At 35.1% G+C, this 27,846-nt stretch overlaps 1 protein-coding gene across 5 annotated transcripts in view; it reads left to right on the forward strand.

The window, feature by feature from the left end:
* Positions 1-383: 383 nt before the first annotated feature.
* LOC127865764 (85/88 kDa calcium-independent phospholipase A2-like) overlaps positions 384-27,846 on the forward strand; it is a 41,639-nt gene continuing 14,176 nt past the window's right edge. For 2 of the 5 annotated variants that reach the window (XM_052405710.1, XM_052405712.1), the window contains exons 1-12: positions 10,207-10,285; positions 16,322-16,467; positions 16,685-16,786; positions 17,214-17,429; positions 17,818-17,995; positions 18,426-18,646; positions 19,092-19,188; positions 20,731-20,913; positions 23,016-23,048; positions 25,869-25,984; positions 26,862-27,010; positions 27,376-27,488. In XM_052405710.1, coding sequence (XP_052261670.1) covers positions 10,235-10,285; positions 16,322-16,467; positions 16,685-16,786; positions 17,214-17,429; positions 17,818-17,995; positions 18,426-18,646; positions 19,092-19,188; positions 20,731-20,913; positions 23,016-23,048; positions 25,869-25,984; positions 26,862-27,010; positions 27,376-27,488 — 1,605 coding nt within the window. In that variant the 5' untranslated portion in view covers positions 10,207-10,234. Of the gene's footprint in view, positions 496-10,206; positions 10,286-16,321; positions 16,468-16,684; positions 16,787-17,213; positions 17,430-17,817; positions 17,996-18,425; positions 18,647-19,091; positions 19,189-20,730; positions 20,914-23,015; positions 23,049-25,868; positions 25,985-26,861; positions 27,011-27,375; positions 27,489-27,846 lie in introns of those variants that run through there. The other 3 variants (XM_052405711.1, XM_052405714.1, XM_052405713.1) reach the window with 2 other exon arrangements.

Consider the following 27,846-nt stretch of genomic DNA (forward strand, 5'->3'; position numbering starts at 1 on the left):
TTTGGAGTTAAATTTTGAGCTGGATTCATCTGGTTCTCCATTTTGGTCTCTTATACCTAAAATATATTCAATGTAATTATTATATGATAATTTGATGGTCTTCTTGATCTGGTGTTTAAGATTTAAAAATGTTGATTTAATTTTGCTGTTTCTCATTTTCTTCATTTTATTGTGGAGTTTGTCCCTCTTCTATATTAGACGTTTGATGGGCTGTATTATCCACGGAAGGGAGACTTTTGGACCTATTCTTTTTGTTAGCATTTATCAATATAAATAATTTAATGGCAAACTTCAAAACATGTCCAAATCTGTGAAAAGGCCCCTTTAACTCAACAACTCATGACACCTACCTTTTTGTTTCAATCGGGAACCAACATAAAAAAGGTGTATGGTTGTAGTTAGCCACAATCGTCAAATTGAAAAAAGCTTTTGAGTGACACCGAAATCATGAAAATGCGTGCATGTTATGATTGATCAATAACAAAAGCTAAAGATGTAAGTAGTAATTGCGCACTTGTTGATATATTTCGTGTTTTCAACAATTGAAAAAAATACTATTTTGAATTTCTAGAAATATGTTTCTTCTCATGAACTGCTTCGGACACAAAGGCGTATAACTGTCGGGTGTACGGATTCGGATTACGAAACTGAAACCAGTGTGCGTATTGAAAAAAAATTGTTTAAATCTTCTTCTTCTTCACATAATGTAATTAAAAGTTCCCATGCTATTAATAATTATATTTAATCTGTTTTTTTTTTTTTTGTAACTGAAGTACAATGCTGTACGGGTAATCCAACTATCCAGTGCTTTCCACAGGATTTTTGTCAGGCGCCCCGGGGCTGATAGGGGTGGTTTGGGAGGGGTGTCCCCTCCCGACATAGATTTTTTATAAATTTAACGTGACAATTCACGTTCTGTGGTGCGTTATAACTCAAAGAAAAACAGCGTCAAAAGACGTCATTTGGTGCGCTATGACTCTTCAAGAAAATCCCAGTCATTAAAAAAAAATATAATTTTTTTTATATTGTTTAATTGTTTTAAATCTTTCCCTCACAGATAGTAAAATCAGATAGTAAATCCCGACTCGAACGATTCCCCTAATATATCTTTTTCAACCCGACTATTACAGTATACTTACTACTGTTCAAGTTTCTAATTATTACCCGATAATCCCGTTTATTCCGTTTTTATAAATCACTTTCTGGTAAATATTTACGATTAAAGCTCTCAATTTTTTCTTTAACACAAACCATGCCATTTTTCTATAGTATCAAATACATTTTAAGTGACTATTTATAGATTTGATGAAATATTGCCTCTGAACATGTGTCAATCCCCTGATGTGTTGTGTGCTTTTTAAAACGCTTAATACACGCATAATACATATGACGCGATGGTGTACATGCTGCATAATTTTCGCGCTCTTTTTCAGTGTTCGACACTAACTATTTTGAGTAAGGAGTTCTTTGGACTCCCTTTTTCTGAAATTTTGGAGTCCGACCATATTTCAGGAAGTCCAAAAGTTATGATACTTTTTATACCGAATTTTTCGGTTTATGGCACATCTTTACCATAAATTGTTAAATCCTCTTTCTCGTTTGGTTTCAGATCGAAGTTCAACTGTGACTGCTGTTCAATCTTTTTTTTCATTTGTTATCTCAGATTGCAAAATTATTTTACACATGCCAGTAATATTTTAGCTAATTATTGTAATTAAAAAAATAAAATAATTTTCTATGATGCATTTATATATGCTTGCTTGTTGAGCCTCGAGATTTGTTGTAACAGCCCATTGCTTTATACATGTTCCCTATAATAGTTAACATAATATAACAAAGCCAACTAACCGCCACAAAGCCAATCAAATGATTGATTGTAGTACATGGGGTTATTTAAGCACAACTGATTCACAGTCCTTCCCATTCTCAGTGCCTTGGGACCGTTAAAGGTGAATTGTGTAAACAATAACGGGTATTGTGAGGATGTTTATAGTGATTAGAGACTGTTCAGCGAAAGCTAGTTTTACACTCGGAACTATTTTAGTAAAAAATGACCAAGGTTGGGTTGATACAGAGTTTGGAGTTTCTCTTATTGCTATTTGCAAGCACTGCAAAAAGAAACCAAAATACATAATTTCGGATTGTTTTGTTTTGTCAATGTGTTTAAGCAGAACGATGAGTGGCTTTTTTTTTCGGATGTTAAAAGATGCAGACATTCTGATCTCTCGATACGGGATTTTTCCATATTCAAAGATGATTCCGTTGTTGTTAGTTTTGAACCCAGACACATGATTTGAGAAAACTTATAAGAAGAAAAGAGGAAAATTATGTTAAGTTACCCATCAAATACATGTTTCAAACCCCGACCCTTGCGGTTTTAAAGAAAATTATTTTTGAAGTTAATCGATATTTTCTATACAAGTCTTTATAAACACTTTAAGACCCTGGATGTGGCAAGTTTTGACCCCAGGGGGCATGATTTGAACAACTGTAGCAGTCGACTATAATATGACTTTACATGCAAAATGCCAAGCCTCTGGGCCCTGCTGCTTCAGAAAATATTTGCAAAGTGTTCACTAATGCATATTATATTAAGTAACCCATAGGGCTGGGTCAATTTTAACCCAAGAGGGATGATTTTGAAAAAGTTGTTACAGGACCAGTTTACGATGTTTAACAAAAAAAATCCCTGCCCTAACGTTTTGAGAGAAAACATTTTTTTTATATTTAAGTCTTAAAATATGTCTTCATCATTTGGCGTGGCCGGTTTTCACCCTGAGACACGATATTTATTTTAAAACTTGGTAAAGGACCAGCTGCGATAAAATGATACATGCTAAAAAACAAACTTCTTTGCCTTGCGGTTTCAGAGAATACATTTTTTAAGTGTTTGCTCCATACATATAAAGCAAGTAACCCTCAGAGAGAGGCAAATTTTCACCCCAGAGTATTATTAAAAAACATTTAAACACTTCGGACGAACCAAACGATTAACAAGAGTGACTTCTAAATAATCCCTCCCTAAACTACTTTCACCTTAAGTCATATTTTGGAATGGATATAATCATTTTCGTATTTAGTTGAACTATCATGAGTTCAATTGTTCTGATGATTTCACAGAACATTTGACTTCAAGATTGTTCAAAGTTTCACCCGCATAAGGAAATCGTCTAAGCCCACTGGTACTCATTTTTTTTTAGTAGACCTGAACCCTTTTCAAACTCGGCAGATATACCATTTAAAAAGTATTCGTAGCAAGTTTCATGAGGATTTGGTAAACATGTTACTTCAGGAATGTTAAGAAATTTTTCATTTAATTTGACATGGTAACCAAATTTTTGAATGCAGTTTTGTAAGTTATCCAATTGTCATTTAGACCAAACTTCTGACAAAAATTCTTTTAAATTGGAAACAAATATAATCTCTAGCGTTAACAATGTATATTTTGATAATGGACCATGTAGGAACGATGATTAAAAATGTGCAAAATGTAATCACAAAAACTCACTGTAAGTAAGTTGTGCTCAATAGATCTAATAAGGACTCTTGCTAGGTACATCTGTGTAAGATGTGACAGAGCACTGTGAACAGGGTTTATATTTAAAAAATTTGTTAACAGACTGGGGTCCTTTGCGTTCCAAGTTGTTTCACTAAAACTGGTAAATGGAATTAAATTTTTTTGCTTACATAAACTATTCAATTGACAATAAAAATTGTTTCATCATTATAATACAATAATAAGTATAAACAATGCATCTTCTGAAAACAAACGTGCAGACCAGACAGGGGTTTTCATGGGATGAAAGAAAAATACTATTCAAGTGCATAGTCACGATGATGGTATTGTTCTGGTTTTGTATATGCTTCCAACATCACTTAGTTTTGATTGAACACTTCTCACTATCAATAGACCAGCTGTCTATAATCTTCCTTGTTAAGAGAAACCCTTACAGTTCTCAAGGCAGTGGTTGAAGTGTGCAGTTATGACTTGGTATTAACCCTTTCAGCGCTGGAACCGAATTTTAAAGGCCTTTGCAAACAGTTTGGATCCAGATGAGACGCCACAGACCGTGGCGTCTCATCTGGATCTAAACTGTTTGCTATTCTGATAGTATTCTTTGAAAAAAAATCGAAGAAAATGCTAGTTTTATAAATTCAGCAAACGACATTTTAGCAGACGACAAATTTCCCAGCATGCAAAGGGTTAAAAACTTCCTTCTGCAGTATGTAGAGGGTGAATATTAAATTATTACAATTTTAAAGTGACAGTAAAAAAATGCAACTAAGGGTTTTTAACTTTTTATAGACAGTGTTCGACAATGACTATTTCTGAGTTAGATATTTTTTAACAGACATTCTGATTTTGCGAAACGAAGGGATTTTTTTATAATTCAAAGATGATTTTGAAGGAGTCCGACGGACATCTTTGGCACAAAAACAAGGAGTCCGAGTCGCCTTTCCCTGGTTTTCGGACCACCGGACTCCCGTTAGTGTCGAACACTGTTTTTAATTGAGAAAAAGATTTTACACAAAATAAATTTGCTCTGCTAATTTGAAGCAAGAATATTTTAACGTTGCGGTAACATTAACATTCGAAAGTGTGTTTCGGATTAACAACGCGTTAACATCGACTTACGGGAGTGGGTTTCGGATTACAAATTTAATTATTCCGATTTGAGATTTCAACAAATATTAACAGTTATGTTATGAATTCAATGATAATTTGTTTAAACATTTTATGAGTCGAATAAATGTATTGACGGAATTATGCATGAAATTCACGTCCACGATTACAGCTGCTTGCCAATTGCCATCATCAGTCTTTTAAGTATCAATTATCGGACGAAACATTTACAAGTGTGCGTTATTAGTTCAACGAAAATTTGTTAAAGCGCATTACGTGTCAGAAAAACGAGGTGAATCAGTTCTATAAATGGACATGATGAAATATACATGTACTGGAATAAAATTGTTATCACATAATTGTAATTATTGTAATTGTAACCGGGAGTTATTTGCACAACTTACTCGCTATAATTAATTAATTGTTTACCACTTGCAATTAATTTCTCATATTAATAATGAGTCATACTTGTTTACAGTAAACAGGTGTGATGATGATGCCCGAAACTGTCTTTAATGTACTGTACTGTACTAGTTACCGGTTTTATATTACGTAAATGGTTTAACTTGCTAATCAAGCTGCGATAAACTCTTACTTGGTGCCCGACATCAATCAAAAGTAATGGTCGATAGTTAACCCTGTCCTCATAAGCATTCGCGTTACCGATTGGACGATGAACATCACAGTTTGACGACTGGAAAGTTACCTGATACATCCTTGTCAGCATTTAAATTACTGTGTACTGTAATGTGGCTAGAATAATAGATACGCCCGACTTATCAGTGGATTATCCATTACCCCATGTGGTGTTTATGGCGATTACTTGTGAAAGTAGGTACCGAGTGCTCTTTTAAAACAAAGAATATTGATACACTGATAGAAAAACCTTGATTTTGTTTGACAATCTCCTCTTTCTTTTACTGAAAAATACACTGATCGGAAAATTTTAAGCGCCCAGGTGACTCTGATTTCGAAATTCAAGCGCCCTGGCGAGGGTTCGTTGAATGGCCTGTGGAAAGCCTTGCTATCTATCTATGGATCTATCTATCTATCTTTCTATACGGTCTAACTCCCCTTGCAGGTATTATTGACAGTTAAGGGTAAGTTGGTTTAAGAACATGTTCTTTTATAAATTGACAACATAATATATAAATTTATTTTGAAACTAAGAAGTACATGTGCTTATTAACACAAAAATATCTGATTAATTCAGTGAAGATCTGTCCCATTTGATTTCAAAACAAACATGACTCACCTTATTTTCAAACTATTCAAGTATCGGGTAATCTTTCACACTTGGTGTAATGACCTCATTTAGGGAAAATTGTAGACATATGGTGTCCAATAAGGTACAAAAAAACATTCCAAAAAATGTTTAAAAAATCAGTTTGTAAAACCATTTAAATTTAATGTGGATTTCTAGTGCAGGTTTTTTTTCTCACTACAAATCATTTAATAATATAGTCACTAGTAATAGTGCATAATTAATGACAAAAAGTAGCGGTATGCATGAAATAAATGTTCATGCATAACAGGTTTAATTTTACCCCGATCATGCTTCCATAGTTTACAGAAAATATATCAACTAGGCCATTGTGCATGCAAAGATCATACCAAATGTGCTTTGACAGAATAGCGGGAAAATGATGACAATGTCATCTGATGCAATATATTTAATTTTTCAATGGCCAAAAATACCATAACTGATCGGATATTGTGCAATGGAATGCTAAATTACATGTTGAATTTATGAATTCTTATTTAAAGTAATGACAACGCTAAAGACTGCATGGAATTTGTGATTCATTTAGAATTTATCATTAGTAGGTCAGTGTTTACGATACATGCACAATTTATAGCGATGACGCAACCAGTGTTATAATGTAATGATCAAATTTTATTTTACATGGAATACATACGTTTTAATTCCCTTAATTCTTAAAAATGTGAAATTCCATCTTTAATCACTAAAGAAAACCATTCTTCGTCTGCGAAATTTGTCTGCGCAAGATTACCGGATTTAACTGTATTTCCAAAGTTTAACCCTGATAACTTATCATTGGCCTCAATGATGTATCACACCGATGAACATAATGCATTTTCAAGTACAGACAATGGCAGAGGAGTAATCATTTATGCAAAAGAAGAGTATAACATTTCTTCAAATCAGTATTTTAATTCATTGTATCACGATGCTACATGCATGCTAAATACTGTAATTGTTGGAGGCATATACACACCCCAGGAAACCCGATACCTTGCGCCTTGCGGGTCGTGTAATACCATAGGGGACAGTGCTGTGCATTTTGGCATGAACTTACATAGGGTAAGTAAAATGGAAAAATAAAATTTTCTAAGTCCAATTTGAAACAACTGTGTATTAACATTGATAACAAAGGTATTGGCCTACATGCAGAAAAAATCCTGACAAATTTTCTTTAAAAAATGAGCGAAATGTGGCTCCCTGAAGTAGAAGATCAGGCAAAACAGGCCATGTTCAGGCATTTAGGGGAGAAAAAACTGCTTTAATTTGCAAGCCACTACAATTATTAAAGGATTTATACATACTTTCACGTGTCTTCCATAACCTTTCAGCAGGGTTTCTCCAGAAAACTATTGTGGAGAAATTTGCGTTTTTAATGACCATGTTAGGGAAATTATTGATACCATCTGGGGAAGACCAGGAAACCATATGTGGGCAGTGACTTTATTATTCTTTTCGTGACAAACATAATTTTCAGCCATTTTAATTCAATTTCATTGCTTTGTAGAGGCCTATAGTAAGTGTATGTGGGCACATATGCATACAAATGTACTTTTAATGCTTTTTAATACATACAATAATATTATTTGGCTTTCATCCAACATCATTTTAGAAACGTGAATCCTTTGTCTTATATATAATGGGGTTATTCAATGTACAGTTTAAGATATGTAAAAAAGCTATCACAATTCTAGTGTTGCCCCCCCCCCCCCCCCCCCAAACACACACACACACATTATTATACCGCCACAAAGTCTGTTTGGGGGGCTATATAGCTATATAGGAATCAGTTTTTCTCAACCGTCCCTGTCCCAGTATGTTACGTCCGTCCCGATTTTTTGTCCGTTTGTCCGCCTGATTTATTTTCGTGAAATAAATTTTGAACAAATGAACATACAACATTCAAACTTCATATGTTGATGCAACCTTATTAGCTTTATATATACACCCAACCGTCTTTAAGGTCACTAGGTAATAGGTCAAGGTCACTTAAATCTCTTATAGAAAACTTTATCATAGACTGTATAATGGAAGTGCTACCACCTACAGCCTTCAAAATTCATATATTGATGCACATCAATTAGTTTTACAGTTCAAATCCAGTGTCAGATCACAAGGTCAAATGTCAATGTCACTTCAACTCTAATAGAAAACTTTAATGTTGTCTTCAGAACAAAAATGCTTCCATCTGCAATCTTCAGACTTCCTATGTAGATACACCTGACCTAAATGAGTTTTACATTATCACACTACATTATTTGGCCATTAGGTCAAAGGTCACTGTGTTCTCTGATAAAGAAACATTGGCCCTTCCTGGGTTCTAAAAACCTCATATGTAGATGCATCAATGAATTTTGCGCAACACATACCGTTATGATCACAGGTGGAATGGAATGTAAATTATTAAAAATGCATACTGTAATAAAGTGAGTATAGGTAAAATGTCTTCAACATCCAAACATATTATATCATCAGAGCTATTGTTACTCTAAAATCTATCATTGTGTTAATTGTTATTGCACAAACTCAAAGACTGCTTGTGATTGTAAATTTGTTACAGCAACTAGCTGTAATATGAGCATTTATTAGTCCCAGTTTGGCTGGCAATTTGCATTATTACATCTGCAAGTGGGATAGACAGGAAAAGTTGCTTTTGCACAGTGTTCCATTTCATCCTCTTAATATATCACATGCATTTAGCAAACATGCTTAGTGTTTTCTGGCGGTGTGGTATTAATAACTTATCAAACTTCTTCTCAAAAAGGTCAGATATCTATCTATCTATACTGTCTAACTCCCCTTGCGGTTATTATTGACAATATGGTGGACGAACCAGTTATCGAACACATAGGGAATTACGTTAATATTTAAACACTTACAATAACAAAAAACATTATGTTTTAACAAATGAGTAAAAGTTTAATCATTTAATAACGTATCTGTAAAGTTTTCCAGCAAATATCCCTCAAGAATTCATAACAATGATTAAACTTGTCTGTGAACAAGGTAAGTGTTATTCTTTTAATCAACTGTACTTTGTGTGGTAAAATGTATAAAATCGGTATCAACGTCATGTGTTGAAGTCTTGTTTGCGGCTATAAACTAGCAATGGCCAAATTCGTTAAAAGGGGAGTAACAACTCAGCTCATTGAAATTAAAAGGTCAAAATCAACTATTATTTTGTTTGATAGACAATTCTTTCCAAGGCCAGTCTGTGCCGATTTTAATGTTACTTAAATACGCCTAACAGTAAAATCACAGAAAACGTAAGGCAATCTAAACAAAATTAAGCGCAAGTTTAGCGACTTCATTTCAAATGAGTTTTTCTCATTATGACACTTGCCGAATTAGCACCAAAAGTCTCAGAACTCGCCACAAAAATATTTTACATAAAAACCCCATATACACTTATTAAGACATCATTTTTATGTACCTAACCAATTAATGTGTGCAACAAAGTAGTCAAGTCTTTCTTTATATTTTCCAAAATAGTGTTGGTAGAAAGAAATAAAACTGATTAATGTTGAAAAGGCACTATTGATCATATATAAGGCATTAAAAGTACAATTGAATGCATATGTGCCCACATACACTTACTGTAGGCCTCTACAAAGCAAAGAAATTGCAACAAAATGGCTGAAAAAGAATTATAGAGTCACTGCCCACATATGGTTTCCTGGTCTTCCCCAGATTGTATCAATGTTTTCCCAACATGGTCATTAAAAACGCAAATTTCTCTACAATAAATATTTTCTGGAGAAACCCTGCAGAGAGTTTATGGCAGACATGTGAAAGTTTGTATAAATCCTTTAATTATTGTGGTGGCTTGCAAATTAAAGCAGTTTTTTCTCCCCTGAATGCCTGAACATGGTCCGTTTTGCCCGATCTTCTACTTCAGGGAGCCACATTTCGCTCATTTTTTAAGAAAATTTGTCAGGATTTTTTCTACATGTAGGCCAATACCTTTGTTATCAATGTTAATAACAGTTGTTTCAAATTGGACTTTGAAAAAATTAATTTTTCCAATTTACTTTCCCTATGTAAGGTCATGCCAAAATGCACAGCACTGTCCCCTATGGTATTACACGACCCGCAAGGTATCTGGTTTCTTGTGGTGATACAGGAGTTCTTCTGACATTCAGGCTTGTGATATTAACTCTAATTTACTTCCTATAGGGCTGCTGAAACCAGTGACATATTAATTGCCAGTGATTTCAATTACAATTGCATAATCTGGGAGGAGCTTAATACAACTCATAAAGAGACACATCCTGAGTACAAGTTTATTGAGTTTTTGAAAGACAATTACCTAGTCCAGCATGTGAGACATTTCATGAGATGTGGAAATGAAAACACTAAAATCAACCCTGATTTCGTCATTACCAAGTTGGAGCAAAGTGTTTATAATATCGATATTTGGCAACCCTAGGTTGTAGTGATCGCGTTATTATGCCCCCCTTCGAAGAAGAGGGGGTATATTGTTTGCACATGTTGGTCCGTCCGTATGTCCGTCCACCTGATGGTTTCCGGATGATAACTCAAGAATGCTTAGGCCTAGGATCATGAAACTTCATAGGTACATTGATCATGACTCGCAGATGACCTCTAATGATTTACAGGTCACTAGGTCAAAGGTCAAGGTCACAGTGACCCGAAATAGTAAAATGGTTTCCAGATGATAACTCAAAAACACTTATGCCTAGGATCATGAAACTCCATTGGTACATTGATCGTGACTAGCAGATGATCCCAATTGATTTTCAGGTCACTAGGTCAAAGGTCAAGGTCACGGTGACCCGAAATAGCAAAATGGTTTCCGGATGATAACTCAAGAACGCTTATGCCTAGGATCATGAAACTTCTTAGGTACATTGATCATGACTCGCAGATGACCCCTATTGATTTTCAGGTCACTAGGTCAAAGGTCAAGGTCACAGTGACCTGAAATTGTAAAATAGTTTCTGGACGATAACTCAAGAACACTTCTACCTATGATCATGAAACTTCATTGGTACATTGATCATGACTCGCAGATAAGCCCTATTGATTTTCAGGTCTCTAGGTCAAAGGTCAAGGTCATGGTGACTCAACTTAGAAAAATGGTTTTAGAATGATAACTCAAGAACGCTTACGCCTAGGATCATGAAACTTCATAGGTACATTGATCATGACTCGCAGATGACCCCTATTGACTTTCAGGTCACTAGGTCAAATATCACAGTGACTTGACACAGTAAAATCGTTTCTGGATGAACACTCAAGAAAGCTTACGCCTAGGATCATGAAACTTCATAGGTACATTGATCATGACTCGCAGATGACCCCTATTGATTTTCAGGTCACTAGGTCAAAGGTCAAGGTCACAGTGCCAAAAAATGTATTCACACAATGGCTGCCACTACAACTGACAGCCCCTATGGGGGGCATGCATGTTTTACAAACTGCCCTTGTATTAATATTTATGCCCCCCTTCGAAGAAGAGGGGGTATATTGCTTTGCTCATGTCGGTCGGTCGGTCGGTAGGTCGGTCGGTCGGTCCGTCCACCAGGTGGTTGTTGTATGATAAGTCAAGAATGCATACGCCTAGGATCATGAAACTTCATAGGTAGATTGATCATGACTCGCAGATGACCCCTATTGATTTTGAGGTCACTAGGTCAAAGGTCAAGGTCACGGTGACCCGAAATAGTAAAATGGTTTTCGGATGATAACTCAAGAACGCATACGCCTAGGATCATGAAACTTCATGGGTAGATTGATCATGAATTGCAGATGACCCCTATTGATTTTGAGGTCACTAGGTCAAAGGTCAAGGTCACGGTGACCCGCAATAGTAAAATGATTTTTGGATGATAACTCAAGAATGCATACGCCTAGAATCATGAAACTTCATGGGTAGATTGATCATGACTCGCAGATGACCCCTATTGATTTTGAGGTCACTAGGTCAAAGGTCAAGGTCACGGTGACCCGAAATAGTAAAATGGTTTCCGGATGATAACTCAAGAATGCATACGCCTAGGATCATGAAACATCATGGGTAGATTGATCAAGACTCGCAGATGACCCCTATTGATTTTGAGGTCACTAGGTCAAAGGTCAAGGTCACGGTGACCCGAAATAGTAAAATGGTTTTCGGATGATAACTCAAGAACGCATATGCCTAGGATCATGAAACTTCATAGGTAGATTGATCATGACTTGCAGATGACCCCTATTGATTTTGAGGTCACAAGGTCAAAGGTCAAGGTCACGGTGACCCGAAATAGTAAAATGATTTTTGGATGATAACTCAAGAACGCTTTTGCCTAGGATCATGACACTTCATAGGTACATTGATCGTGACTCGCAGATGACCCCTATAGATTTTCAGGTCACTTGTTTATTCTGTTTTCACACTGTCCAGTAAAGAGACTTACAAATTGAATTTTTGACACATGTTAATTCATAATGATGTATAAGCCTTTGTTTCTGTGCCAGTAAATACTATGTTTATGGAAATGACGTGAGAATTCAACATTTAAAAAACCAATGTAATATGATATGTAATATTATATGGCAACAGGACAGTTGTGATTTGCTGGGTCAATTCTATTTAGCTTGTCCATCCAAGCGGTTGATAGCTTTGACAAACTGGTGGTCTGAAACATTGAGAAAATGTCACGATTCACTGACAATAAATCAAACATGTAATTCTTGCTACGCAACTTGCATTTAATTTTGTCAATTCAAATTATACATAAAAATATAATTAATTTTTAATCTGCTTGTTAATTGAAAAACAGCAACACAGTTTGTATGTATAAAACAATGTTAATACATAAATAGGATCAAGCATATTAAAATATCAACTTAGATTTAGTTTCCTTTACTGTACAGGATTTGTAAAGTTAGGTTAATATTTGTGTATTGAACAAAAATAACAACAGTGTAAAGAAAAGTTAATTTGGGGATGTTCTATCCAAACCCTGAGAGTTCAGATTTCCTCAAATGCCAAGTAAAGATTGTAAATTTCAACCCACTCATCTGGTTAGTTTTCAGAGGCACATATAATTAACTTTTAGGCTTAGTGTCTCATTTGTACATGCATTACTGTATTAACTCCAAATCAACTAGTACAAGTGGTAGGCCAGTATTACATGGACTGGTGTTCACTGTTTACACAGTTTCACAACCCCATCTGATACTGGTCAGTATCTTGGCAAGTGGCCAAAGTTGGGAGTGGAATTAATGGTCTATTACATAACTGACTTCTGTGTGTGGTAAACACATGATACTGGTCATGTGGTCAAGTTGCACTTATATACATTTGCCCAATACACAACACTAGCCTTGGCTATTTTTAATCAGATTGCATTGCTATCTATGGTGGTCATTGACTAGGGGAGTTAACTGCTATAAATAACATGTTTCATTACCATTAATAAATAAAACATAACAAAGTGTATGCACGTTTCACATATTGTCAAATAAGTCAAAATGTGTGAAAGGAATCCAAAAAATCAAAGACTCAATCATATAATGGATATAATTGATTAGTATAGGTCCTGATTGGTTTTTGCACTATTAATTGGATACATTTCACAGGTCATTGACATACAGTGACAAAAAAACATATTCACACAATGGCTGTCACTACAACGGAGAGCCCATATGGGGGGCATGCATGTTTTACAAACAGCCCTTGTTGATTTTATTTGTGACTGCATAACACTGTGTAGTTCTTATGAATGATATTTATAAAGGAGGTGTGACAAAATTGGATAAACCTCCGATTCGGAAACCATATATTGGACTAACACTTGTACATTTTAGGGATGTCGTGTTGAAGAAATGTGGGCTATATTCACTTTTAAATATGAAGACAGTGTTAAGATATATGTCTCTAAAAGGGTCTGCAAGACAAAACCCTTATGGATTACTAATGAAACATTATTAATTTACATATTAACAGAAAACATCATGCTTTGAACAAATACTTAGCAACAAGGAGAATGGATGATTTTGAAATGTATAAACTGTACAGAAATATATCAAATGAATGTGTCAAAAAACAAAGAGAAACTATGAATGAAAAATGTCACAGAAAGTTAAAAATGAACCTACACAGTTTTGGAGGTATGTAAAAAGTAAACATATGTAAAGAGTAAAACAGAATCCTGAGTTGGGGTTTTCAATTTAAAAGCAGAAAGTGTTGAATTTAGCCAATCAGACATTGAGAAAGCAGAAGTGTTAAATGATTTTTTTCTCAACTGTGTTTACAAAAGAAAATCATGAAAACCAATGTAACAGACAAGTAACTACTAAGCAACCGTACAGATGTCCATAAAACCTGAAGCAGCAGTACTAAGATTGCTAAGTGAACTTCATGAAAGCAAATAATTGGGGCTGGACAATATTAATCCATTTCTGCTTAATAGAATGGTCAATGTGTTTGTACATGTAAAACCATCAACATTAATTTTTATCAAATCTGTATCATCTGGTATAGTTTGAACTATATGAAAAGAAGCTCGAATCACCACTTTATTCAAAAAAAGAAGTAAACCCGACATAAGCAAATTACTGGTATGTAAGTCTTATGTCCATTGTGTGCAAGATGCTGGAGGAGATTATTTGTAAAGAGATTCAGGGATTTCAATAGACGCAGAATCCTGCGTTTTGACGCGAGCAAATAAAAAATGACTCGTTTTTGACGCAACCTTTTTTTCTGCCTTGCATCATTTTGACACATCGAAAATTTGACCCGTGCGTCAGTCAGTTAACATCTCGAGTTACATGGTAATAAATCCCGCTGTGCTCCTATTAAATTGAAATTAATGTTTCAGTATTTAAAACTCGGTCAATAATCGAGGGAATACCTCGGGCGTTGTTGATCTTATCTCATCTCTTCCAATACACAAGTCACCGATTATACTTCATGTAAATCAAAATGGTTTGCTTTTAGACCAACAATATGGTTTTCAAAGTGGTAGATCAACAGCACTTCAGCTTCTGAACATTATGGAAAAATGGACAGAATATATTGAACATCATCAAAGTTGGGATACAGTATATTCAGACCTGGCCAAGGCCTTGAACAAAGTGGTTCACCAAAGATTGCTTATGAAGATATACTCCTATGGAATAAATGGCACATTAATATATTGGATTTGTAGTTTTTTGTTGGGCCGTCGGCAGTGTGTATCAATTAAAGGTAACTCTTCCCAATGGAAACCAGTCGAGAGTGTAGTACATGTATCTCAAGGCATTGTCCTGGGGCCCATATTATTTAGTATCTATGTTAATGATATTTCGGATATTGCTAAAAGTAACATATGGATATTCGCAGACGACACAAAACTCTTAACAACAACAGATCAAATGAACATACTGCAGAACAATTTAAACATTCTAATTACATTGGGGTATATATATGAACTTTCGTTCTATGTAGATAAATGTTAAGTCATTCATTACGGACATTACTACCCTGAACAGGATTATACATGTACCAATCCATGAACAACAAGACTTTAGAATCAGTATAAGAAGAAACAGACCTTGAAGTTACCTTCACCAGAGATCTTAAATTTTAGTCAACACATAAACAATAAGCTAAATTGAGCCAACAATAAACTAGCGCTGATAAAAGGGTTTTTTGGTTACCTTGATAATTACTCCTTCTTGAGACTTATCAGTCACCATATCACATTATATAAAATACGTGGGAACCACACAAAGTTGGTCTACACAAAGTCCGCATGACGGATGGCTTAAAAAAGGACCTTTTCCTTAAACATGGGTCCGAAAACCATCCTATAGGTATCCTTACGGTATAGTTGGGATATTTGACAAGAAGATTTGAAGCCAGTAAAAATCCCTATAACAAAGTGTCCGTTTTATAAAAAAATGGGTTCTCAAGGGTTTTTTTGCCATATAAAAACACCCTGCTTGATAATATCAGGTTTATTATATCAGTGCATTACATCAGTCAGGCGATGTATTTTTAAGTTCTACTTTGATTTCACTTGCTTATTTTTTTATGTACATGTAACATGGAAGGTGTATCTGTTTATATTACAAGCAGGTAACTTAAATTTATGTTGTGTGATCAGGATTGGCATATTTAAAATATAAACATATTTGTGCAGAAAGCTATTAAGCATTTACTATTGCATTTAAAAAAAAATGTTGTCTTAATTAGATTTTGTGTTATTATATTTTCCTCTTACATTGAAAACTCACAAACCTTTATGTATAATTTTAGATATAGCGGCAGTCTTATCATTAATTTGTCATTCCCATTTGTATTTCATCAATAATCTTCCATTGGGTTTATTGGGTCAAAAATCAATAATGTATTGACACAACTTCTTATAAACTGGCTGATTACAAATCTACTGATTACATGCCTGTTTGTATATATTAGGCCATTGTAATTTCTGTTTCAGATACACACCTCTACAGGACAGACATTCAGTCAGACGATGGCCCTGTTCCGATCATTTGTAGACGGTCTTAGCACTGTCAGTAACATGGTCGGCGCAAATATCAGCCCAAACAAGGTCACGCTTGTCAAGCCTGAAAATTACGACAGGTATGGATTGTGTGATAAAAAAAATATATACCACGTACATCAAGAAAATAATTCTGTATGAGGAACATTGATGTACAAGTATTTTTTCTTGATGGAGTGACCAACTTTGTTGCTCATGATAGTCATATCAGTATGAGTAAATAATTGTTTGCTGTGTCTTTATTGTTAAATAACTATGATAAGTATCATTTATTTGTGTATTTTTATGTATTCACAGTAAAACAGCAATCAAAAGCAGACAGTATCTAACCTTGTACAAGAAACTTGGTTGTTTTGAATGTGTCTTTTGCAATGTAGCTGCATCACCAAAATATTTCAGGTAAAACCCTAACCCTGAATTGTCTTTTAATACAGTGCTACTTTGGCTGATTTTACAGCCATTATTTACCTATAATCCTATTGGCAAAAAGTATCTTGTTGATTGTTTACCTTTCAGCTGTTTGGAAATAGAGCTGTTAAGTAAACAAATAAAGAGTTTGAAGTTGAAATATATATTTAACTGAACATAACAGAGCAACTCTTTATTAACCTTTAATAACCTTTAACCTTAATGTACCAATCAATTTGCCATTTTCAGATTATGAAAGTTTTTTAGAATATATGTGAAATAATTTCAATGAGAGGTATTTGGTTCATCTTTGAAAGAAAAAGGAACAGACACAAGAGTCTTATTGTAACTTTGTCCTTAGTTATATGTACAAAATTCACCAACTGTATTTAATTCAATATTAAATTATTTTTTCTAGCTTGTTTAGATTGACTAAAGAAGTGGAGGCTAATATACAGTATGAAGCATATGATGCCATTTTATCAGGACTGGTAAAAAACACGAGTTCTCTGTGTGATGAAGCAAAGATTCAGTCTGCCTGTGATGTCATAAGAGAGCATCCAAAGTGGAACTGCGCTCATGTGGCAGGATTTGTTGGGCTGTTTGAGACATTCCGGGATCCAGATGTCAGGAGGTCTGTATTCTAATTAAAGGTTATACAACAGATTAAAGTTTAAATGCAATGGATAACAATATTGATATTCTATTATTCAATGCTCATCTTTAAATTGTAAACTGCCTGCATATTTGTTCAACTATCAAAAAATCTATCTGGTGTCCCAATGTCATCGTTTGGTATGACATCACATTTTAAAACAAAGTGTTCTTAAAAAACAACGATTGAATAAATGCGTAATGGAATTTGTTTAAAGCTGAATAAAGCTATAGGATAAACTCATGTAAATGCGATGGGTTGTTAGAAGATAAATTGGCCTGTAATGAATAAAAACTGATAATTTGGGAACTCAGTCCTTTGATAAGTAGGCCAAACTGGTCATTTAAATCTATTGTTTTTTCTTCAGTGTCATCAATAGTCCTGATAGCGTGTCAGGTGTAAGTCCGTTGATGTCTGCCGTGATTGGGCACCAGAAGCACTGCGTGCATGAGATGTTGGTTCAAGGCGCCCAGGTGGACATGGCTGACTTCAGGGGACTAACGGTGTATCACTATGCAGTCAAGCACCTGCCCGAAGTGCTAGATGTAAATTGATCTAAATTTGGTACACTCGAAACAAAATGCTGGAACTGTATGAAGTTAAAATGTACATGTTGGCAGATCCTTTTTATACGCCCATCTCTAAACAGGACTGATTGTGGGAACACCCTTGTCTAATGGGTGGGCGGATGAATGAATGTTGTGCACAATTTTATCCAAACTTCACCAAACTTTCTGGAAATTATTAATGAAATAAAATGGAGGCCAAATTGGATAACAAGCCACTTCGCACAAGGCACTTCAGAGATCTTGCCCTTTATCTGTACAAGAAATGCTAAATTTGCAGTTTCTGCTCTTTAAGATGTAGTGTTTTAATCATATCTCCATCAAACTATCTGGAAATATCTGTTAACATAAAATACATTAAATATCCATGTAGCATGTGTCAAAAACCATTTCTGGGGTTGTCTTTCAGTTTCTTTTTGACAAAGACATGCACAAGACATATGACTGGATGGACGCCAAGGGGGAGACAGCCCTCTACCAGGCGTGTCTCAACCCTCCAGAGAGGCCCAAGGGGGAAGGGCTGGAGAAAGCCGTTACTGTGGAGATGTTGCTAGGGGGTGGGGCTGACCCTGCCATCTCCAAGGACAACAAGTTGCCCATACATGTGGCTGTGGAGCTAGGAGAGTTAGAGTAAGGGAATAGTTGATGATTTGTTATCTGAAATATATATACATCTGTACAAAAAAAAAATTCTCCAAATTTAGGAAGAATAGGGCCAAATAAGACACTGCTAAGAGAACAATATATCCATTAAACAGGCAAAATATAATATTAATGGGTAAACATGATACTTAGGTTTTTCTTTTGCATCCCTAGGAATGTATATTAAGTTGTAGATATTAATGTCTTAAAATTTACTTTTAACATACTGAATGTACCTTTAGAGTTATTGTTATGTTGTCAACATAACTTCTGTGTTTTTTGTGCCAATTAAAAATAAATGACAAGGCATTAAGGAAAAAATCAAGTGCTTTGTATGAACACGTTTCTGTTGTCAAGGTTTAATATGACTTTTTAATTCTTATTTTTTTACGATATTGAGCACATAATAACTTCAAATGGCCACTGTTTTCAGGTGTATCAGGCTGATAATTCAGAAGCATCCAGATCAGAAGGAGGCCAAAGATAACATGTACAGGGGCACACCACTGCACTGGGCGAAAACCAGAGATGTGAGAATCATGTGCTTAGTTGTGCATCCTAGCACACAGTGCTCAGTGGGAGCTTTTGTGGTCACCATATTTGCTTTATGCGTTAAATGTGTTTAGCATTGGCTGTAGAATTTCTTATAAACAACATCTGCAAAACGGCTGGGCAGATTTGCACAAAACTTAATCAGAATTATTCTTGAGTGATGTTTTTACAGTTGTTAAAAATATTCAGGTTTTCTGCTTTATTTTAGTTACCAGAGCTTACTTAAAAATTCTTCTGCCACAAAATCACAAGGCTCAGAGGTTGAATATTGTGTATGTAGTCCTCTACTGATTCATTACCTTGATGTATAAACCTAAGGAGTTCAATGATTTTTAAAACTGATACAGCAAATTCTTTTCTCTTATCAAACATCCCATAGCTTTGATATATCTTATATGACATGGTCATTGAAACATGCAACTGAAGTCTAGGTGACTACAAGTTCCAGAGCGGTAAATTTCGGCATGTTACATGATTAAATGGTCCACTAAATATGTGTTTGAATCATGCGTGTCAGGTGTCAATAACAAAAGGATTCATTTATTTTACTCTCCCAAAATGATAAAACAGGTCTAGTTACACTGTTCATCTCCTTTTTCTCACAACTAAACAAACCTTTTCTCCCAGTAAAATTCAATTAATTGACTGTTTCACAAAAGTTAGAATACAAATTTTGTTGTAAAGTTTACTATTTGTTATAAAAGTATTTAGGTATTTTAATACTCCATGCGGTCATCTCGAAATATTGTTTCTTTGGTAATCTTGTAGTTATTTTTGTATTGTTAAATAGACTTGCTGTAAATGTGTGGATTGTTTTGAAATAAAATCGATTACTACTGTCAGATACATTTCTTTAAAAAAAAACAGATATGTTTGATGTTGTTGATAATGCATAACAATTACATATAAATGATTTTCTGCAGAAATAGAGATCCCACAGGAAAATAGATTCTGACAATAGTTCAAAAAGTAGTTCTAGTGATATCTAAGTACAATACTTGAAGGGGATATCGAATTTTTATTGGCATTTGATTGACCTGACTTTGCTGATTGATTCCATCATCAGCATTTGTTGATAGCACTTAACTACGTGAGCTACCTGTAACATTCTAACAAGTCATTATGTTGCATTAATCTCAGGTGAGCAACCCACTTGGCCCCCTTGGTATAAGAAGATTGCTTTGAAAAAAGGTCATCTTAGTTTACTTGTCAAACTTTTAGCAGTTTTTTTCTTTTATAAAGTTTTTATTTTGACAAATAGAATAAACACATTTATTTGTGTGTGATTATAGATAACCATCCATATCATCATTTCAAGCAATCGTGAAGATATTATTTCCTTTTCCAGTAATAATATTAGTAGCATTCTGGAAAACCTGTGCTTAATGTATGTGCGTAAAGTGCCTTCCCAGTTTACACTGTGTGCTACGCACATAAAGTTAGCACGTTGTAGCACGAGGCTCATATAACACCAAAAATCAAATAAAATCCTATATATTTCTTACATTTTATGCCTACAGGTGACAGAGTTGCTATGCCAACTGGGTTGCAACGTCAACGCTTTGAGCGGCACAAACCACACACCCCTGCAGGTCATGCTGACCCACAACAGAAAAGAGCCCCTCATGGAGCTGCTCTGCTATGGGGCTGACTGCAATATAGGGGACAGCAATGGGGACACCCCTCTACATGTGGCAGTACAGGTAGGGGACTGCAATATAGGGGACAGCAATGGGGATACCCTTCTATATGTGACTGTACAGATAGGGGTAGAAGGGGACAGCAATCGGGACATTTCTCTCCATGTGGCTGCAAATGAGTGGTAGGGTACTTTAATATAGGGAACATCAATGGCACTCCCCTACATGCGGCTGTACATGAAGGGTTTTTAGGGGACTGCAATATAAAGGACATCAATGGAGACACTCCTACATGTGGCTGTACAGGAAGGGGACTGCAATATAAGGGACATCAATGGGGACACTCCTACATGTGATATACAGGTAGGGTTAGTACGGGACTGCAATATAGGGGACAGCAATGGGGTCACTCCTACATGTGGCTGTACAGGTAGGGGACTGCAATATAAGGGACATCAATGGGGACACTCCTACATGTGGCTGTACAGGTTGGGGACTGCAATATAAAGGACATCAATGGGGACACTCCTGCATGTGATATGCAGGTAAGGTTAGTACGGGACTGCAACATAGGGGACAGCAATGGGGTCACTCCTACATGTGGCTGTACAGGTAGGGGACTGCAATATAAGGGACATCAATGGGGATACTCCTACATGTGATTGTACAGGTAGGGGACTGCAATATAAGGGACATCAATGGGGACACTCCTACATGTGAAATACAGGTAGGGTTAGTATGGGACTGCAATATAGGGGACAGCAATGGGGTCACTCCTACATGTGGCTGTACAGGTAGGGGACTGCAATATAAGGGACATCAATGGGGACACTCCTACATGTGATGTACAGGTAAGGTTAGTATGGGACTGCAATATAGGGGACAGCAATGGGGGCACTCCTCTACATGCAGCTGTACAGTTAGGGTTAGTAGGGGACTGCAATATAAGGGACATCAATGGGGACACTCCTACATGTGATGTACAGGTAGGGTTAGTAGGAGACTAGGATTAAGTGTTTTTCTCAAGTCATCGCTTCTTGTTTACTAATGCATTTTCAGCTACTTAGAGCAATATTGCATGTACCAGTCTGTAGTTCATGTCATATTTCTATTGCTTTCGTGTGCTATATGAAAACACATTCAAGTATATTGTCAAATATAATAAATGTGGTTTGCATGATTTTCTTTTGCTCTCCTGTTCAACCCTGGTTTTCAACAGTTAAAAATAGATTGGGATATCGAGGGGGTGTCAAGCTCGTGGTCAATAATAGTTTGGTTTGCATTTATCAATCATGATGAAGATTTGATAAACCATTCCTGCAAACAACACTTATTTCTGGATTGTCTTTGAAGATGGAAGGATCAAAGTCACTGTTTATAAAAGTAGAAAAACTGTGTGGATGGATTTTTAGTACTGAAGTTGTGATTTTATTGAGGATACCAGCAAAGCAAGAGTTTAATTGTATTTGGATTTGTCAGGTCTAGGTAAGTGTTACTAACTACATGTATATAATAATCTTTTCTCTCAAAAACTCAAGTTTTAATGAAGGTATTGCACTGAGAATGTGTGTGTAGGTTCTGATTTCTGGGATTTCATTTAATGCTTGCCGCATCAAGGTTGTTGTAACAAAATGGTTTCTGCTAAATAACTTGATTCTGAATAGAGATATTCATCATACATTTTTGTGTTTGATGTATACTTTAATATGGAGTGCATCTGGGCAGTCATGTTAAGGTCAAGGTCAATTTTAATGGAAACAAAAAAATGCTTTCTGCTCAATAACTTAAATGCACTTGATGTATTGTTTGCCTGTAAAGTTCATACATGCATTCTTAATTAGGGATTTAATGGGACTTGAGCATTGGGTACCTATCAATGCAAGGTTAATGTCTATGTTATTAAACTGTTTCTTCTCAGTAACTTTAGTAAAAGGAGTTAGATTGCTAAACTTGTGTGTGTTGGAAGATTACATGCAGACCTTGCTTGGGATTTAAACATTATTGAAATAAAAGTCAAATTAGTGGTTTAATGTTGAAGACCTGATTTATTGTGTATTATAAGGATCAAAATCAGCACAGAATGCTCAAAGTAAACAATAATTATATGTGCTAGCAATTTATATTTTCTTAGACTGACTGTTTTGTTTGATTGGTTGATTTTCAAGTGGACCTCTACAACACCAAAACCTAAAGATTCAGTAAGTTGCCCACTTGTGTTACGTTTTTATCCCTTTTAGTCTTGGTATATTAACCACCATTCTCCTTGGCGCTGCATCTTTTTCAACTTGGCCTTTCATCATCATTCCCATAATTAACCAATAGTGCAGTTTTGGCATAGCACTTGGGAAGGACTGTGATCATATGCAACAATTATACAAGTTTTATTCTTACAGTAAATATGTGAATACCATAAACAAAATCATGATAAACATGCCTCTTTTACATTGACAAGCCATACTCTTCCTGAATGATATTCTATGTATTTTACATCCAACGCCAATGTGAGTCCACTGTTAAAATACCAATGTCAATTTAGATGAAGATAAAGCTCAATCACATTATGATGTTATGAAATACATATCTTCGAAAATTGAACAGGTAACATAATAAACTTTCATCTTTTGTTAATGAGCTTTAAAACAGAAAACATAAAGCTGGATAATATAAATGACATTTTGTAAAACATTTGGACTTTATATTATTTATGGACGATTTTGCTTCAATTCATATAAAGGCAAATTAACGTTTAGAAATAAAAAAATTGAAGTGTAATTTAATGTTATCTTTTTATATTTGAAACTTAAGTGTGTTTTTTTTAACTTTACCAGAAAGTTGTCACTTTACAATATATCTTGAAATGCTGACTTGCCGGTAATCAATTACCCTACCACACAATAATTGAAGCTGCTAAGAGTTGCATTGAATATTATATACAATTAATTTTTAAAGGTTGTTTAACAACAGATACTTAATCAATAGTAGTTTAAATTCTTTCTTTAATCTTATATCATTAAAATATCAAACAGTTGTTAGATTTTTAGGTACATGTACATGTAACTATTTGTATGGTGCATTCAAATTTTGAGTATTCCTTTATTAAGTCTTTACATAAACATGCATTTGTAATCATACAGTGCTCAGAAATATGAAATTGTTATTTTACAGATAACAATCCATCTGAACAAACATGGAACGGGCTCAAATTTATAATATCTCATTTATTTTATCTTCATTTATACTTTTCTGATTTTAATTTAACCTGTATTTTAGTCACTTAAACTGTGTGTACTTTAACTGTGATTTAACTTTGGATGGGATTACTCTAATGAGTGATTAATACCTTTCATGGCAACAGCAGAACTTGACAAAACCAATAAAATACTACCTGTAAATAGTGTGTGCCACTCCAACATATTTGGAAACTCACATTATTCCAATTTTACACCTATCAATGCTTCTGTGTTCAGGTGTTGGAGTTTTTACATTTGTATTCATATTATTTTCCATACTTGTTTAACCTTCCTTCAAGTTTAGTTTATAGTTTATTATGCCCCCCTTCGAAGAAGAGGGGGTTTATTGCTTTGCTCATGTCGGTCGGTCTGTCGGTCCGTCCACCAGGTGGTTGTCAGACGATAACACAAGAACGCTTGGGCCTAGGATCATGAAACTTCATATGTACATTGATCATGACTCGTAGATGACCCCTATTGATTTTGAGGTCACTAGGTCAAAGGTCAAGGTCACGGTGACCAGAAATAGTAAAATGGTTTTTGAATGATAACTCAAGAACGCATACGCCTAGGATCATGAAACTTCATAGGTAGATTGATCATGACTCGCAGATGACCCCTATTGATTTTGAGGTCACTAGGTCAAAGGTCAAGGTCACGGTGACCCGAAATAGTAAAATTGTTTTCGGATGATAACTCAAGAACGCATACGCCTAGGATCATGAAACTTCATAGGTAGATTGATAATGACTTGCAGATGACCCCTATTGATTTTGAGTTCACAAGGTCAAAGGTCAAGGTCACGGTGACCCGAAATAGTAAAATGATTTTCGGATGATAACTCAAGAACGGTTTTGCCTAGGATCATGACACTTCATAGGTACATTGATCGTGACTCGCAGATGACCCCTATTGATTTTCAGGTCACTAGGTCAAAGGTCAAGGTCACAGTGGCAAAAATCGTATTCACACAATGGCTGCCACTACAACGAACAGCCCATATGGGGGGCATGCATGTTTTACAAACAGCCCTTGTTATAGTTTCATCCAATATTTACAATTTTCACAATGCATATATAAAACATAAAGCTATAGATATAACATTGGCCATTCATAAAATGAATTTTTAAGACTTATTTAACGCTTATCAATGTACTTTACATGATTTTCATGATTATACATGGTAAAAACTGCATTACTCCACCGACCCTATCAAGAATGTCATGTTGTTTCCATGATTATATTTTTGTTTTCTGAACTCTGCACTGGTTTCTAATGATTGTTCACATACAACTTTCAGCTGAAGGCATAGCTATGAGTCTATGCATTTTTTTTTTAAACACGCCATCTTTGGGTTTCTGTTCCTTTTCAAATGCAGAGCTGTCATTTGACTTTCATTTTTACTGTTTGGCTTTCAGAATTTTACATATATTTTGTATTCTTCATTTATATATTGTCAGAGTAAAAAACTATAAAAACAGATGGAAAGCATTAAACAATATATGACCAACCCACATAATTGTTTGTGTCTTTACTGAAAACGGTGGGATGGATATTTAAGGTCTGTATTTCAGATTAACAAAGTTTCTTTGGTTAATAAGATAATTACAAAAAATGAAGCTTGTAAAAATAACAATAAAAGCAGGCAATCATTTTCCGTATACATCTTTTGATAAATAATATTTATACAATACTAAATCAGTATTGAATACCCTCTGTAGTGTATAGTATGCATTTCCCATGACTGAATAATGAAAACATTACTCTCTGACTGATGTTCATTTTCAGACTGACGACATAGATCTAGTTCGGATTTTTGTTGTGTTTGGGGCCAACGTGAACTTGATGAATTCTACCAATCAAACACCACGACACCTAGCAGCCATTTCAAAAGGGAGAAACAAGTAAAGGCCATTAGAAAATGTGTATTTTTGGGCTCTTTAAATTTACCCTTTATTTTTTCTTTGCATGCCCTTCATATTTTTTATGCTCCCAGATCGAATGATCGTGGCATATTGTTTTTATGCCCCCGGATCGAATGATCGGGGCATATTGTTTTTGGCCTGTCTGTCTGTCTGTCATTCTGTCCCAAAACTTTAACCTTGGTTAAAGTTTTGCGATAACTTTTGAAATATTAAACATAGCAACTTGATATTTGGCATGCATGTGTATCTCATGGAGCTGCACATTTTGGAGGGTGAAGGGTCAAGGTCATCCTTCAAGGTCAAAGGTAAAAAAAAATAATCAAAGCCGCGCATTAGGGGGCATTGTGTTTCTGACAAATAAATCACTTGTTTCACACTATGAATTCAATTTGTTGTTTTATAACGGAATTGTTTACATCAAAGTTGAGCATTGTCATGGTATCATCACATATTTGTCAACTTTTTTTACTTAACTATCAGTTTCAACGTTTACATGTTGTTTAAAATGATATTTAATGCGTGAAATCTTTCAACTTTACATAATGTTCTTGTATTGTATTAGCAATCTGATCAGAAACTGGCAACATAGTAAAACTCAATCAAATGTCTATATGTCTATATGAATGTATTTATGTTAGAATTACAGGTATTTGAGAATTGAAAAAGAATATTTTGTATGGCTTATGTTGCTACTAATTGTTTGTTAGTGGTTAACATTACAGACAGGACTTTTGTGGTACCTCTAAGTGTTATTGACAACTGCAACAGCTTCACAATTTACTCAGCTAATTTTTGTATATAGTTTCACATATTATATTAAAGCAATACGAAGGTCACTATGGTTACCTTATTTCAGAGACATAATCCTGCACATGTTACACATGTCAGGGGCCAAGCGATGCAAGGATACTTGTAAGGGCTGCATGGTTGGCTGCTCACCTGAGGGAACCTTCAATGGGAAACCAGACGAGAAATCAAAAAACCTTTTCAAGCTTGACAAAACAGGTATGAGCAGATCATTGTACATTGATAGTAAGGTCATAGGAAAATACAGGATATGGTTTTATATATGCTTGAAAACTTTGCATAAAAAATGTGCACGTTTGTAAAAAAAAAATCATGAAAAATATACCGTATATTGTAATCACACATTTAAAGTTAAAATTTCTCCTTTAAGTTTTCTTGTGTCTTTAAGTAAGGCTTTGATTTAATTTTGAAGAGAATTTCTTGAAATCTTGTCCAATCAGCAGAAAAATTCTCTAAGTCATTATAGTATAAAAATGCAAAATAAATGCTTCATTACGATGTTCGACTGTACTTTATTTGTGATCTTAAAAGAATTGTTTTATGGCTGGAGAAGATGCTTTCAGCTTTATTTGATGACATGCTATGCACTGCGGTCAGTTGTACAGCCAAGATGAAGAATTCCAAGGGGGATGCCGTTCTGGACTTTGTGGATGGACCTTTGGATGTAGGGGACAGGGTTAGTGAGTTAAGGTTTAACAAAACTAAATCTCAGGCTGTTTTATGGTAACACTACTGGTTTGGGAGTATTTGTTAGACAGCAGTATTTGTAAGAAGTTCTATTAATTTTGTGTATTGTAACCCTTTAACACAATTTGGTATCAAATACTTTCATTTTTTAGCTCATCTATTTTTTGAAAAAAAAAAAGAGCTATTGTCATCACCTTGGCGTCGGCGTCCGGTTAAGTTTTGCAGAAAGTATCAATGCTATTGCATTCAAACTTGGTACACTTACTTACTATCATGAGGGGACTGGGCAGGCAAAGTTAGATAACTCTGGCGTGCATTTTGACAGAATTATGTGCCCTTTTTATACT

The sequence above is a fragment of the Dreissena polymorpha genome, chromosome 2, assembly GCF_020536995.1.
Source record: "Dreissena polymorpha isolate Duluth1 chromosome 2, UMN_Dpol_1.0, whole genome shotgun sequence".
Taxonomy (NCBI): Eukaryota; Metazoa; Mollusca; class Bivalvia; order Myida; family Dreissenidae; genus Dreissena; species Dreissena polymorpha.